A 16,433-nucleotide genomic window follows, 5' to 3' on the forward strand; every position below is an offset into this window, starting at 1 on the left:
TGTCCTTTGCTAATAATGAAGATTTGACTTTTTTCCAATTTGGATGCCTTTTATTTCTTCTTCTTGTCTGATTGCTGTTTCTAGAACTTCCAGTACTATGTGAATAAGAGTGGTGAAAGCAGACATCCCTTTCTTGTTCCTGATCTCAAAAGGAACACTTGTAGTTTTTACCCATTGAGTGTGATGTTGGCTGTAGACTTGTCATATGTGGCCTTTATTACTTTGAGGTATGTTCCCTGTATTCCCACTTTGTGGAGCGTTTTTATCATAAATGGATGCTGAATTTTATCAAATGCTTTTTTGCATCTATTGACATGACATGTGGTTCTTGTCCTTCATTTTGTTTATGTGATGTATCATGTTTATTGATTTGTGGATATTGTACCAACCTTGCATTCCCAGAATAAATCCCGCTTGATCATGCTGTATGTGATCTTTTTAATGTATTGCTGGATATGGTTTGCTAATATTTTGTTGAGGATTTTAGCATCTATGTTCACCGGGGATATTGGCTCATAATTTTCTTTCTTTGTAGAGAATTTATCTGGTTTTGGAATTAGGATAATGCTGGCCTTATAAAATGAGCTTGGAAGTTTTCCCTCTTCTTGAAATTTTTGGAATAGTTTGAGAAGGATAGGTGTTAGGTTTTCTTTGAATGTTTGATAAAATTCACCTGTGAAGCCATCTGCTCCAGGATTTTTATGTGTTGGTAGTTTTTTTTTTATTATTACTCCTTCAGTTTCACTAGTTGTAATCTGTCTATTCAGATTCTCTGATTCTTCCTGATAAACTTGTGGAAGATTGTATGTTTCTAGGAATTTATCCATTTTGTCCACATTGTCCATTTTGTTGGACAGTGTATTTCTTTGGTGTCAGTTGTTACTTGTCTTTCATTTCTGTTTTTATTTATTTTGGCCATCTCTCCTTGTTTCTTGATGAGTCCGGTTAAAGGTTTGTCAGTCTTCTTTATCTTTTCAAAGAACCAGCTCTTGGTTTCATTGATCTTTGATATATATATATATTTTAGACTGCATTTTGTTTATTTCTGCTCTGATCTTTATTATTTTCTTTCTTCTAATCACTTTGTGCTTTGTTGTTGTTGTTTTTTCCATTTCCTTTAAGTGTAAAATTAGATTGTTTATTTGAAATTTTTCTTATTTCCTGAGGTAGGCCTGTAAAGCTATGAATTTCCCTCTTTGTACTGCTTTTGCCATATCCCATAGATTTGTTGTGTTCTCATTTTCATTTGTCTCCAGGTAACTTTTGATTTCCTCCTTGATCTCATTGTTAACCCATTCATTGCTTAGTAGCATGTTATTTAGCCTCCATGACTTGTGTGTTTTTCATTTCTTTTTCTTGTGGTGATTTCTAGTTTCATGCATTTATGGTCAGAGAAGATGCTTAATATGATTTCAGTTTCTTTAATTTTATTGAAACTTGTTTTGGGTCTTAACATGTGGTCTATCCTGAAACCAAATTTTCTGATTTCCTTTTTGTTTCACTGTCCACTCATTCTCCTTCCCTCTCCTTTACTTTATCCTCTAAATGTTGGATTGATTTAGGACTATGTAATGGGGTCTCTTTTTTTCCTATCAAAATTCTCCCTCTAAATGAAAGAGAATCTGGTCTCATCTGGTCCTTTGCTTTAATATGGTTTATATTTTGATGATTTCATAGTTGAGATTTAATACCAGACTTCTCCTGAGCTTTGTACTTGTGAGTTTATATAAGTTAGGTCCTGGCAGGAAACAGATGGTATACACAAAAATGTTTAACTGAAAATAATTTAATGAAGGGGCTGTTTTCATTGTCCTGTCAAGGGTAAGAGAGCGAGCAGGAAATGTTAAGGAATCCAGAGAGTAGAAAACTTATGCTCCCCTTAGTCCTGGGCAAGGAGAAGAAATGGTGTTACCAGAACCTGGTGGAGAGCTAGAGCCATGGTGTGGGGAAAGGCCTCTCATTGTACAGGGATATAGGAACTACCAGAACCACCTCAAAACCAAGAAAAGCAGGAAATTTAAGTGCCACGCTCTTTCCTCCTGCCCTCGGTTCCTCCATTGGTGCTTCCTGTTGACTAGATTCAGTGGGAGGCCAGAAGGAAGGGGATATTGAGGGATGAAATCTAGTAAGCCTCTCAGGCCCAGAGCAGTGCAGAAGGGGCACAGAATGGATTTGCGTGCGAGAGAGGATAGCAGACAGAGACTATCCAACTTTCCTTTTGTCATCTCTACTTGACTGTCTTATAAGCGTCTCAGACAAGTCTAAACATAACATGCCAGTTAGAAGTCTTTGTTTTTCCTCTCTCAACTATTTCATCTCCTAGTCGTCCCTACCTCAGGAAATGGTACCACTATCACCCGAGTGACTCAAAACAGAACTGGGGAAGCATTCTTGAGCTCTCCATTTCTTCCTTCATGCTTCATAATTAAATATCAATAAATCCTATCACACATCTCTCCAAAATACAGTGGTACGTCAGTTTTCGAATGTAATCCGTTCTGGAAGGCCAAGTTCTGAAGTGTTCAAAAAACTGAGGGATCAACAGCCGACAGCTAGGCCTCAGGGTCTTGCCCTCAGCAGAAGTTGTGGCATGTTCTACTTCCGAGGTGTGTTCGAAACCCGAAACATTTACTTCTGGGTTTACCGCATTGGTAAACCAAAATGTTTGTCAGTGGATTCATTGGATAACTGAGGTACCACTGTATATCTTTCCATCTCTGCTGCCACTACCCTCATATGAGCCACCAAGTGCACTTTTCTCCCGGACAAGTGCAAAACCTCGTAACTGTTCTCTCCCTTCACTCTTCCTTTCCTACATCTTTACTCAGTTACTTACACAGCATTCGAAGGGCTCTTTTTACAACTTAAACTCATAGCATTCCCTTTCTGAAATTCCTTCTGTGGTTTTCGTTGCTCTTAAGTAAAATCTCTAAGACTATATGTGATTTGTGTGACTTTCCACCTCATATTATGCAACTTTTTTCTTTCATTCTCCCTCTCTTTTAGCATTGTTTTATTTGTGTTTCTCAAACATGTCAAGATTTTTCCTGCTTCAGAACTTCTGCACTAGATAGTCTATTGGATTAATGATAATTGGAGTAATCTCCTGGATCTTTCGCATTCTTTAGATCTCAGAGTTTCCTGAGTACCTTATCTAAACTTCCTCATCCCAGTTCTCTCTCATGTGATCATGTTTATTTCCATATAGCATTTATTGCCACCTTACTTACGTATTTACTTATTTAATGTCCTCCACTCATTAGTCTCCCATGTAAACTAGTAGGGAGAAAGGGACTTGCTTATCTTGTACACCTGAGCCTGGCATAGTATTCTAGGCATAGATAATAAATATTTGGTAAGTAGTAGATGAATGAACTATTTATCTAAGTGCAAGAGCTTTAAAATTAGAATATTGACATACACTATGTGAGTGTCAACTATGTCTACTTTTTATTTAAGAAGCATGGGCTGGAACCATGCAATTAGTGAATTATGGATTATTAAGCCTAAAAGTAAGTCTTAATCCAAATCAGAAATTTGCAAATTAAATGTAATTTAGGCTTGAAAGACAGGTGATTCTCTATGCTTGGCAAGAGAAAAGTTTATCCCAGCATCTAATCTGGAGAGATACGCTGGCACGTAACTTCTTTTTGATGATGTGCTAGCACATACTCTCCTATCCCACCCCTCCCCTTGGCAGTGTATGTAACCTGGAGATCCTGAAATCAGGTGCAAATCACTATCAAGCAATGCAAGTTTCTTCCAGAGTTGGAAAATACTGTAATCCCTGCTCTTCCCCAGCTCTTCTTCTTTCACCTTTTCCTGACTGTATGTAAAGATTTTGAAAGAGAGGAATATTCTTTGCAGATTACATTACCAGTTTGTTATAATATTAACAACTTAAATTTGTTTAATTTTTTACTATATTCTCAGTGCTTGACACATGTTATCTTGTTTAACCTCTACAACAACTGTATGTAATAGGTGATTCCTTTGTTCCCATTTTACAGAATCAGAGGAGTTAAGTAACTTGGCCAAAGTCACACACTAGGAAGTATCAAAATTGGGATTCAAACCCAGGTCTGCCTGACTGCATGACCATACCCTCTCCTCTAGGACCCTCATTCAAGACGGAATTAATCCAGAGTGCCGTGGCCAGAGACACCTAGTCTATAACTATTGATACTATAGCCTTCTATCCCTTTACCACTATTACCTTGGGGATACTGACCCCTGTGTAGACCATTGTTCCGGTGCGGCGCCATTCTCCCCCCAGCTTAGCTCTAATTGGCCTAGAATGACAGTTGGTTGTCTTTTCCTATTCTCCTTAAGATAAATGTCCTCTCCACTTAGATCCTTATGTGAATCAGATCCTGAGGATCCCACCCCAGCTCAGCTCAGAATTCAAAAGCGCAGGATTTTCTTATACAGTACTGTTTAATTGTATTTTGTAATGGTGATTATAAATCAGTTTCATGAATTTTAAAAAATACTAGATGTGAGAATATATGCATTTGGAGAAACTTAATTCATCAAGTATCTATTTCTGTTATTCTAATAGGTAGAATAGAAATGATGTTAGTTAAATAATTAAATTGTTGGTTTATAAAATTTGATTTGTATAAAATTTACATAATATATGTTTGCTTTTTCTGTTAGGCTGATTATTTGCAACCCAAGTTGTTGGGCATTTTGGCCTTTTTTAACATGCAGTTACTGAGCTCCAGTGTTGGCATTGAAGACAAGAAAATGGTAGGTGGTGATAGCTGAGCTGCAAGAGTGCTGGAATAGAATTCATGTAGAGTATGCAGGAGACATGATTTTTACTACTACCTACAAGCATTCAGAGATAAATAATCAACATATGGTATTCTATATTACTGAACAACTTGTATAAGCTTTGGGGGAGTCTGAAAAGAGGAATTATATTACTTGTAGTTCTTTTTATAATAAGGGACAGAAAACCCAACCCAAATTGGCTTAAAGGGATTTGTTGACTCTGTAACTAACCTAAGAGGGATAGCAGAACTTCGGTATTGCTTGATTTTGGACACAGTGTTCTCAGAATCAGTTTCTTGTTTTTCTTTTTTTCTATTAAAAAAATTTATTAAAAAATTTTAATGCTGACATTATTGCATGTGTCCCCTTTTCCCCCCCTTTGCCACCTCTCCCTCCCTTGGCCTTCACCAAACTATTTTTGTGTCCATGCATATAAGTTCTTTAGTTCATCTCTTCACGTTCTTTGTCCTGTCACACCCACTCCCATCCCCTTGGGCACCAGCCAGTCTATTCCACTTGTCCATGTTTCCAGTTCCATTTTGTTCGCCAGGTTATTTTGTTCATTAATTTCCACATGTAAGTGAGATCATATGGTATTTGTCTTTGTCTTACTAACTTATTTTGCTTAGCATAATATTCTCTAGGTCCATCCATGTTGTCACAAAAGGTAAGAGTTCCTTCTTTTTTACAGCTTTAGCTCAGATTCCCCTGGATTGGTTCTGTGCTTAAGTGCCAGGTGTTAGCCACAGCAGCATCAGATTCACGTTATCACAGCATCTAGCTCAGTGGGAACAAAGAGACCAACAATCAGTGACAGCTGAAAGAAAAGTTGCATACATTTATTGGTCCACATTGGCTCATGGCCCATGGTGTTTTTGTATACCAAAAATCCTAGGTTTTCTATAGTAAGTAAAGTAACTTTAGTTATTTGTCAGTTTATGTTTAAGTGTATTTGGCACAGTAAATTTCGTTAAGATTGCTGTGACAACTGATCATCACTGGAAATTTTTTCCATAGATTGGAATAGAAGTTTAAATATTGATTTGCTTTCTACCTCTGCAGTCAGTAAAATTATAGTAAAAATCCATGAATAGAATTTTATTTTAGCCTGTATTACCCCTCTCTTAATAACCTTAAGGACCCATAATAACTTAAGGAGCCACATCATGGTACAATATTAAACTCTACAAACTTAAGCAACCAGTACTTGTTCTTTGGTGTCAACTGATAAACTTAATACCCCAAACAACTTCTAGTCCATCTACATGGAATCTTTCTTACTGTTATCCCAAGTGAGAGAATCTCAAATCTAAGAAAACTAGAGTTTGTTTTAAACCATAAAGAGCTTACATGTTTTGGCATATAGTTAAGGTTGATTAGAGAGTTCCTTTACCCCTTCATTTAGAATCTAGAGCTGTTGATACAAGTCTGATTCTGTGTTTCACACACAATAGAATGTGCATATTATGTTCTGGGTATGCCATTGGCTACTTATTTGTTTTACAAAATTCAGAGCTTCTTGAATTTAGTACCATTAGAGCAGAAATGCATGTACTGCATAGCAGTTTGGGATGGATTTGAAGAAAACTAAATAATGGGAGATACATATGTGTGTATATATGTGTGTTTATGTATATATTAATCCTTACCCGAGGATATTATTTTATTGATTTGTATTTTATAGAGAGAGGGAGGGGGAGAGAGAGAGAGAGAAACAGAAACATTGATGTGAGAGAGAAACATTGATCAGTTGCCTCCCGTATGTGCCCTGACCGGGGATTGAACCCCTAACCTTTTTCAGTGTACGGGATGATGCTCCAACCAGCTAAGACAGGTATTATATACTTAATAAATTTGAAAATCACCAACCAGCAGGATTAAAATAGCAAATCACCTTCAAGAGAAAAAATATATAAAACAACTCGTATTTTTCAAACTCTTAATTTCTACATGAGAAGTTGGACAAAAAGAACTGGCCAACATTTATCGATATTAGGGTGGGATGCACTTGTCTTTACAGCTCATCTCCTCCTATCTCTTGTTTATAGGATTTATTTTAAAGCCCTACTTACTTTTTAGGCCTTGAACAGTTTGATGTCCTTGATGAAATTGATGGGACCCAAACATGTCAGTTCTGTGAGGGTGAAGATGATGACCACACTGAGAACTGGCCTTCGATTCAAGGATGATTTTCCTGAATTGTGTTGCAGGTAAGTGACTGCCTCAGTTTATTAGATTTTTTTTTTTTTTTTTTTTTGCATTTCATAGGAGCACTAACTTGAATCCTTGTCTCCTTGAGGGAAATTGGGTGCAAACCATAAATAATTAAGATAGCCTATTTGTATTGAAAAGGGAATGTGCTTACTTCCTTAAAAACATTTTATTATGAAATGTTTTAACATACTGAGAATAGAATAATTCAGTGAATCTCTCCACATACTCATTTCTCAACCTCAGCAGTTATCAACACTGCTAATCTTATATAATCTTCCACCTTCGCCATTTTTATTGTTAGTTGGGGTGTTTTAAAGAAAACCCCAGCCCGGCCGGGCGTGGCTCAGCGGTTGAGTGTCGACCTAGGATCCAGGTGATTGGGGTTCGATTCCCAGTCAGGGCACATGCCCAGATTTCGGGCTTGATCAATGACTCTCCCGTCGTTGATGTTTCTATCTCTCTCTCTCCCTCTCCTTTCCTCTCTCTGAAATCAATAAAGATATATTTTTAAAAAATAAATAAATAAATAAATAAATAAAGAAAGAAAGAAAGAAAGAAAGAAAGAAAGAAAACCCCAGTATCACATCATTGCACTTGTAAATACCTCAGATGTAACCATCATGAATTATTAAGCTAATTAATGGGAATTCCTTAATATCATCTAGCCTCAGTCTATATTTAGATTTCCCCACTTGTCTTAAATACGTTTTTCCCAAAAAGTTTGGTTGGTTTGAATCAGAATTCATATAAGGTGCACATGTCAAACATTTAGTTGTTTGGCCCCTTAAATATCTCTTGTAAACAGATTTACCCCTTAAGTCCTCTTTCCACACTATTAAGCCATTGAGATTTGTAGGGTTTGGCTGATCTAATTTAAATATTACTGTTAACAGTAAGACTACTGAGTGCAGTTTAAGCTTCTCGGAGGTTCTATATGTCCTTAGACTGTAACTTACTGTAGATGTACAGTCAGAATAATATGTTTTAAAGTGATGTGAAGTAACTTTTTTCTGTGTGCAGGTACCACTACCTTCATATCGTTAGATTCATTTATTTCAGTATGCTTAAAATTTTTAGAGATTGCTTTTAATTTAATTTCAATATATAACACATTTACATTGTCCCAAGTTCAAATTTGTTGTAAGTTACACTCAGAGAATCTGGCTTCCATTCTTGAAGCCTGCAGGTATCTATTTTTATTAACTTTTGTATAACCCCCTTTTATAAGTATAAGCAAATGCATGCACACTCATCCGTACTTTTTCCCCCCATATTAATCCTGCCTCAGTAGGTAGCATATTATAAGCACTGTTTTCACCTTGCTTTTTTGACTTCATATATTAAGTATTTGAGTATATAGTACTGAACTTTATTCCATTTCTAAAGCTACCTTGTAATGTTATTACCTGTATATATTATTATTTGTTTAGCTAATAACTCATTGATGGAGCTTTACAAATAATAAAAATAATGTGACTTTTAACTTTTATTGTTGCTGTTTTTCCTAGAGCTTGGGACTGCTTTGTTCGTTGCCTGGATCATGCTTATCTAGGCTCCCTTCTCAGTCATGTCATAGTCGCGTTGTTACCTCTCATACACGTCCAGCCTAAAGAAACTGCAGCTATATTTCACTACCTCATAATTGAAAACAGGTATTGTAACTGAAATTGATAATAAATATAGCAAGTTTTTATTACTGTATTTTTATGCTCAAGGTATTAGGGTTACTGTTGGTAATGTGGAACTGTTCATATTCTTTTTAATTTAGAGTTCATTAGTAAACAAGTAATTGACCTATTTTACGACAATACATGTTGAACTGGTGCTATTTCAGTTGTGACATGACTTCCATTTTAATTATATTTTAAATTCATTAGTAGGTCAGCAACTGAATTATTTTTCATCAATTTTTAAAAAGGTGAGGCTAAATTTTTCTTTCTTCTCACAGTTAAAAGGCAGATAGTTGAGTAGCATGAAAAAGGTTAGGAGGGATATTCACTACTTTCTATATAAGCTTGCCTCAGTTTAAACTCTTACTCTTTCATTAGATTAACTTTCAAACCAGTCTCCCTTCCTTTAAGCTTTTATTACATTTCTTCATATTGTTCATATTTAAAAGCATTCCTTTATCTGTATCATTCTAGCATGCAGACATTTTGTGGTTCTCTGTTTCCTAATTGACAAATTCCAAATTGCTTATCTTGACATTCAAGACTTTCCAAAATCTGGCCACATCACCTTAAAACCTTTTCCCCAGATTTTCCTGAACAGATGCAGGCTGTAACCAGTACAGATTGTTATTGCAAGAACATACATTATCCCTTTGAATCTTTATTTTTCACTCAGGCTGCATTTTAGCCTAGAATGCCCTCCCATACATTTAAAATTTTTTTTCATTTTTGCACTCATTGGTGTGTATCATAGTTCTTTTGCTTCTGAAAAGTTAGGGTTTAAGTACTCCTGATTTACCTGCTTACTCATATTATTGCTATTCCCATTGATTATTTCTAGTAACCTTCCAATCAGGGAGAAAATACAGAAGAAAAGGCTAATGTAGTTTTTTAAATTAAAATTTTATATATTATATTTTGTACATGATAGAACAGCATAATCATTGCTCTAGACCACTTTTCAAATACTTTTTGGATTATCATGCAAATAGTGTATCTTTATTATAGAAGAATCATTTCTCTACTTGTATATCATTTCTTTATCATTAAAAAAATTATTTCACTCAGTGCTAGATAGACGATCTTAAGCTCCCTGAGTGAAGATATTATTTCTGCTTTCTTTATTGTTACAAACTCAGTGTCTGGCACATAGGAGCACATAGTGGTTAGTTAATGCGTATTTGTTGCATGAGTTAATGAAGACTAGAAATTATTTATTTTTCTTCTTTTTTTTTAAATTGAATTTGTTGGGGTGTATGAAGACTAGAATTTAGAAACACTTTATTTGGACCCAGAAAGATTCGCATTTATATTTGAAGCAAATTAAAAATTATTTGTGTTAATAGGAATTGTTTGAAATTTTCTCAAAAGTTCTTCATGAGAATTTAACTATTGCACTCTACAAAACAGTATCTTAAAACAATGAGCATTTTTATTTACTCATAATTTTGCAGTCTAGGCTGTGTTCAGCTGGTTGATTCTTTGGCTGGTCTTGCAAGTGGTCATTGGTGGGGCTACAGTCAGCCTTCTGGTAGACTTGGCTGGGCCTCTCCCTTTTTCCATGTTATCTCAGAGCCTCTTTGTCCACGTAGCCTGTCCGTGTCCATGTAGCCTGTTCTTATTGATGGCCAGAATTCTTACGTGGTGACTCAGGATTCTTATGAGCACAAACCTAGCCAGAAGCTGTAAGATGTTTTTACATTTAGGCCCCAAACTGATACAGCATCTCTTCTGCCATATTCTGTTTGTAAAAGCAGGTCACACACCAAGCACAAATTGAAGAAGAAGTTACTGTACATGGCTGTGTATACCAAGAATGTAGTTTATTCCCAGCCACCAATGTGACAGACTGCCGCAAGGTTTTTCTTAGGCTTGATTGTCTGCCATTCTTAGCTGATCATCCTAGACACAGTTAGGAAGAATACTTTGCATGTAAATAATTAATTAGCACTTTTAAATGTGCATTAAGTTAGCCTTAGTTTCAGGCTCTGTTTTGTATATTTTTAGTGTGCCTTCTCTTTGCAAATAATTCTTTTTCTTCCAATTGACTATTAGGGATGCTGTACAAGATTTTCTTCATGAAATATATTTTTTACCTGACCATCTAGAATTAAAAAAGATAAAAGCCGTTCTACAGGAATACAGAAAGGTATTTAATTTTTTATTTATGGTTTAGGTCATTGATATAAAATTGTTCCCAGATTCCAGTACATTGAAAGAGATTTTTTAGAATCATATGTAGGCATAATATAGTCATGTTCTGATGACTAATTTTTGGTGACTATAGATAATCCTGTCATGGTTCCATGATTTTTAGAGGACAGTTTTAGCATTTAGAGAAAAGATGTGATAGCATTAGATAGAGCAGAGAGCAAAAAATACATTTCTTGTGACTTTACTACCCAGGTCAATAAGTCCTACGTATAGTCCCCAAAAGAAGAAGCTCCCATAGCTGCATGCCCTGAGTAAAGAAAGAAAAGCTGTGGAATGATCCGAATTATGTTGTGCTATAAACTACGGTATGGAAATTCAGATCTGACTGATTTCTGAGCTTTAGAAGGGGGGTAGTCTGTAGTTCCATGATCCTGAAATCCAGTGAATTCTCTGAACTTACAAAAATATTAATGGTGATTCCATAGAATTTTAGGACAGAAAGTAGAATACCTGACCTTGGGTCAGAATAGCAGAGGTATTTACTAACAATCCTATGATTGGTTCTGAAGACTTGATTTCTCCTTTAACGGGTAAATCTTGATAGTCATAAGAAAATAGTAGTCAAAGTAAGGAAGGGATGAATTGTCTGCATAATCCATAGACTTGGCTCAAAACTATTATGTAGCCTTGTAAGTTAGGGGAACTTGTATTTCTTACCAAGAAGGGGATTTATTTTATTTTATTTTATTTTATTTTATTTTATTTTATTTTATTTTATTTTATTTTATTTTATTTTATTTTATTTTATTTATTATTTTATTTATTTTATTATTTTATTTACTTTTTAAAATATATCTTTATTGACTTCAGAGAGAGGAAAGGAGAGGGGGAGAGAGAGATAGAAACATCAATGATGAGCGAGTCATTGATCGGCTGCCTCCTGCACGCCCCTGACTGGAGATTGAACCCGCAACCTGGGCATGTGCCCTGACCAGGGATTGAACCCCGATCGCCTGGATCCTAGGTCAACACTCAACCGCTGAGCCACACCTGACCCGGTGGGGGTTTATTAGATAAGTAAATTTAGATAAATAAATTCTTACTTAATTGGAAAAATGTCTTTCTCCATTAAAATGTATTTTAATAGGGGTATAATTTAACTACTTTAATGATAACTCTATAGGACTCTAGGCCTTCCTAATGGTTCCTAAAGTGGTTAATTGATTAGGTGTATCTCTCTGTGCTCTTTATATAGGAGACCTCTGAGAGTACTGATCTTCAGACAACTCTTCAGCTGTCCATGAAAGCAATCCAACATGAAAATGTAGATGTTCGTATTCATGCTCTTACAAGCTTGAAGGAAACCTTGTATAAAAACCAGGTATACTAAGATACAATTAAAAAGCTATAGAAAAGAAAGTTTGGAAGTTCAAAGACAAGATGACAGATTGGTGTATTTGCTTGAGATTCAGTAGATTCAGTAAAAGGAGCGATGTTATTTTTCTAGACTATAAGGCCTGACTTAGGCACCTTGATCCATGAGGTGTCCTTTGAGTCTACGTGTCAGTGATATGCAGTTGTTTTGTCGTCTTTGAAGGGCCATGATTTGATGGTTATATTTTAGGTTCTTCATCTTCCTGAGTAAGGGTGTATGTTTTTGAACAGAGCAGTTTATGTGAATCTTCTCATATAATTTCCTATAGATATCTGTCATGTAAAGGTTTAGTAATTGTGCCATTTTACATTTTGACTGAATTAACTTTATTAGTTTTGATGAAGCTAAATTTTTAAGTTTACTTTTTCATGGGGCCAGTGAACTTTATTCTTTTTGTTGTCAATATAGTATAGATTATCCCTAATCTTGATGACAGTAAGAACTGAATTTAAAATACCAGATCACTATAAATATATAAAATGGAAAAATTTAACTGAGGTACTTATTTTTGCATATCAAGAACCCATATGATAAGATGTGAAAGTCTAAGATGCTCATGAGTTAGTGTTACGTTTGTTTTCATGATAGAAGGAAGCATTTATTTAGGACAAAAAAATATGCATACTGGCAAGGAGTACATGCTTCTGCGTCAGTAGCTTATATGAGCTTCAATGTGGGGAGCAGCCAAGGTGGATATGGCCCTGCCACATGTGAGGAGCCTTGAATCTCCTTGAGCGTATGATTTATGCCATCCTAACCCTGGTTCTATATTATCAATATTAGCCCTGGCTGGTGTTGCCCAGTGGTTAGAACATTGGCCCCAGCACCAAAGGGTTTTTCTGGTCTAGGGCATGTACCTGGGTTGCAGGTTCGATCCCCACCCGTGCGGGAGGCAACCAATGGAGGTGCCTCTCTCACATCAATGTTTCTCTCTCGCTCGCTCGCTCTCGCTCTCTTTCTCTCTCTCCTGCTCTCACTTTCTCACTTGCTCTCTTGCTCGCGCACCCATGCTGCTCTCCCCCTCCCTTCCTCCCTCTCACTCTCTCTAAAAATCAGTGGAAAAAATATCCTTGGGTGAGTATTAACAACAACAACAACAAATATATCTATATTATGAATAGCCTCATTAATAGCCTCATTAATATTAATAGCCTCATTCTCTGCCAAATACTACATTGAAACTACTCTGCTTACCCCTTGCCCCAAACATCTACCTGGGTTCTGTATTAAAGGGCCTCTAGTTTCTCTTTTTGAAAGAAGTAGCATAATTTTTAAAAAAAATATATCTTTATTGATTTCAGAGAGAGGAAGGGGGAGGGGGAGAGAGAGTTGAAACATCAGTGATGAGAGAGTCATTGATCGGCTGCCTCCTGTATGCCCCCCACTGGGGATCGAGCCCGCAACCCGGGCATGTGCCCCGACTGGGAATCGAACCACAATCTCCTGGATCCTAGGTCAATGCTCAGCCACTGAGCCACACCTGGATGGGCTGAAGTAGTATAATTTTATTGAAATGTTTTAGTACAGTGTTGGATGATCTTAACGATATACTCCTAAATCTAGTTGACATCCTATCTATCGAAGGACAATTATAATATGAATGTTTGTAAGCTGATTAATATAAGTTAAGTTGGAGGCTGAGCTACTTTGGTATATTTACATTTCTCTGGCTCCTCATTTTGGCTAATTAACTCTGAGTCTGCCTCCATTCAGCAGAAGTAGACAGGACCAATATATTCGTTGGTTTCACTTACTATGTTTCCACACCAGCAGCAGCGGGTTCTGGGATGAAACTGCTCAGAGGCTGGCTTCCTCATCTTTGTTGAACTGAAACCATCAAATAGTTTGGGTCTACACTACCACTTTGTATGCTGAGTCTAATCTAATTAGTTAATAAATGTATTGGGAGTACTTTAAAACCAAACGTGGTCTAAACAGTGAGATAAACAATCAGGTATTTAAATTTTTTTATTTATTGATTGATTTTTTAGAGAGAGAGAGGAATGGGGAGAGAGTGAGAAAAGGAGGGAGAGAAAGAGGCATTGATTTTCTGTTATACTTATTTATGCATCATTGGTTGATTCTTGTATGTGCCCTGACTGGGGATCAAATCCGCAACCTTGGTGTATTGGGACGACGCTCTAACCAACTGAGCTACCTTGCCAGGGCAAGACAGTTTTTAATTCATGGAATGACAATATATGTTTTTCTATCTTTTTAAAAAACCTCCAGATCATTATTTTAAAACTTGCTTCTATTTAATTCTAAATCTTAGATGGAATGATTACCTTTAAGTCAACTAGTTTTAGTAATGTCCACATGTCTACACTTGTATGTCAAGCTGCCTACCTATGTGTGTTTATAACTACATTTTCACTTCTCTTTGCACATAAATTCTAAGAAATACAGATACCACTTATGAAAAATTAAAATTTCATGGTATTTAAATAGGCTCTTTACATATCTCAAGTCAACTCTTTCTAGATATAGTCAATCTGTATTGCATGACTGGCTTTCCCAGGCTATAATATAATTTTTTCTCAAAAACCATTAAGGAACAACAAAATACTCATTTCTGCAATGACTAAAATGACACTTTTTTACTTTGTTTCAACCTCTGCTATAGTGAAGTTTGAAAATTTAAATTGCTCTGTTAATGACTTAAATAGGTTTTACTTTTCTGCCTGCATAATTTAGGTTAAAGAATTTAAAGATTTATCAGAACACAGAGATAGTTTTTTATTATTCTGTGCAGGCAAATTCTCTTCTTTTGGGGATAAAGAATTCGGTTGGTTGCCCACCTATGTGCATATAATAAAGTTCATAAAGAGGCAAGGCTTGCTTTTCTGCCACAGAGTCAGGAAGGCATCTCGTGTAGGAGGGTGCTGTCAAGGGCTGTCTTGTGGAGAAAGCAGTCTTCCCCGCCACAATCTCTTTGGCCCTTACTTGAATTTTACCTTAGCAGAAGAACTAATGCTTATTTGGACTTTTTGGTAGGCCTTTCATACCCACATTTATCATGTAACACCTTTAGTTGAAATAATCAGCTGCCTAGTAACTTGCTACTTCTGATTACAAAAAGCAAAAGACCATTAAATCAAAACTAATGAAATGATGTTTAAATATGCATTTGGTGTCACTCACAAAAATTCACCTTTTTAATTTACGTCAAAAGCAAAATTATGATTGGATTAGTAAATTTGTTGGGACTTAGAGGAGTTTTGTTTTGGTGGAAATCCATAGCATTGGAAAAAAGGCAAAGTAAAAGCTATAGTTTAAAATGTGATCTAAAAGAACAAGATGAGAGAACAAAAGGTGCCCAAAGAACTGTCCACCTGGGATGGACAGAGGCGAGCATGAGTGTGATGGGAGCGCAGAGACGATCTGAAAGTGGTTTCTAAATCAGATCTGTTGCTGAACATAATTTTGGAATTTTAGAACATGACACTTAGGTACGTGATAGTTATAACATGTTTTTCAGACGTGGTAGTAAAAAAATATTGAACTACACAGCCCCAGATATGTCTAATATGTCAGTGGGCCTCAAGCTCTTAAATTTAATATAGGCATGTATGAATAGGAAAGATCGCTCCATGGGCCCCTTAGGTTATTTCTAAGCAGATGACATGGTGATGGTTTAACACAATGAAACTTGGTATCGATCAGCACCTCTTAGATATAAGTCACTAAATCTGAGAACTCAAGGAAGTGTCTTATACTCTTAGGGAAAAGCCACAGCTGCCACACTTTTCCTACCTGTGTTATAAAAGATAAATCACATCTGATAATTCTCTTACGAGCCGTCCTTTAATGTAAAGCCCCAATGCTAAGAGATTAACTAGGCTGTGTACGGAGGGAAGTGCACTTGCAGGCGTCGTAAAAGTCAGGGTGAGTAATTTGAAAAAGAGTGCCCACAGGTTGTTAGAGGTATTTAAAGTGAGGGTTAATTTAGTTTAGAATCAGCATGTAGCTGGGCACATTTATTTTCAGTCGGTAAGAAGAAAACTAAAGATAAAAATGTTCTGGAGCTAAATAGAAGTAATGGTTGCACTTGTAAATAGTTTAAACCTTGTGAATATACTAAAGACCACTGATTTTTATACTTTAAAGGAGTGAATGTATGGTATGTGAATTATATTTCAATAAAGCTGTTTAAGAAAAGATAGCATAGAAGGAGAATA

At 36.1% G+C, this 16,433-nt stretch overlaps 1 protein-coding gene across 1 annotated transcript in view; it reads left to right on the forward strand.

Annotated features, from left to right (window-relative positions):
• Positions 1 to 16,433, forward strand: part of ATR (ATR checkpoint kinase) — a 129,320-nt gene that overhangs the window by 43,482 nt on the left and 69,405 nt on the right. The window contains exons 17-21 of the mRNA XM_081137827.1: positions 4,660 to 4,752; positions 6,859 to 6,989; positions 8,502 to 8,645; positions 10,719 to 10,812; positions 12,073 to 12,198. Of these exons, the coding sequence (XP_080993953.1) occupies positions 4,660 to 4,752; positions 6,859 to 6,989; positions 8,502 to 8,645; positions 10,719 to 10,812; positions 12,073 to 12,198 (588 nt within the window). The remainder of the gene's footprint in view (positions 1 to 4,659; positions 4,753 to 6,858; positions 6,990 to 8,501; positions 8,646 to 10,718; positions 10,813 to 12,072; positions 12,199 to 16,433) is intronic.

This window comes from Miniopterus schreibersii (assembly GCF_964146895.1).
Source record: "Miniopterus schreibersii genome assembly, chromosome: 5".
NCBI lineage: Eukaryota > Metazoa > Chordata > Mammalia > Chiroptera > Miniopteridae > Miniopterus > Miniopterus schreibersii.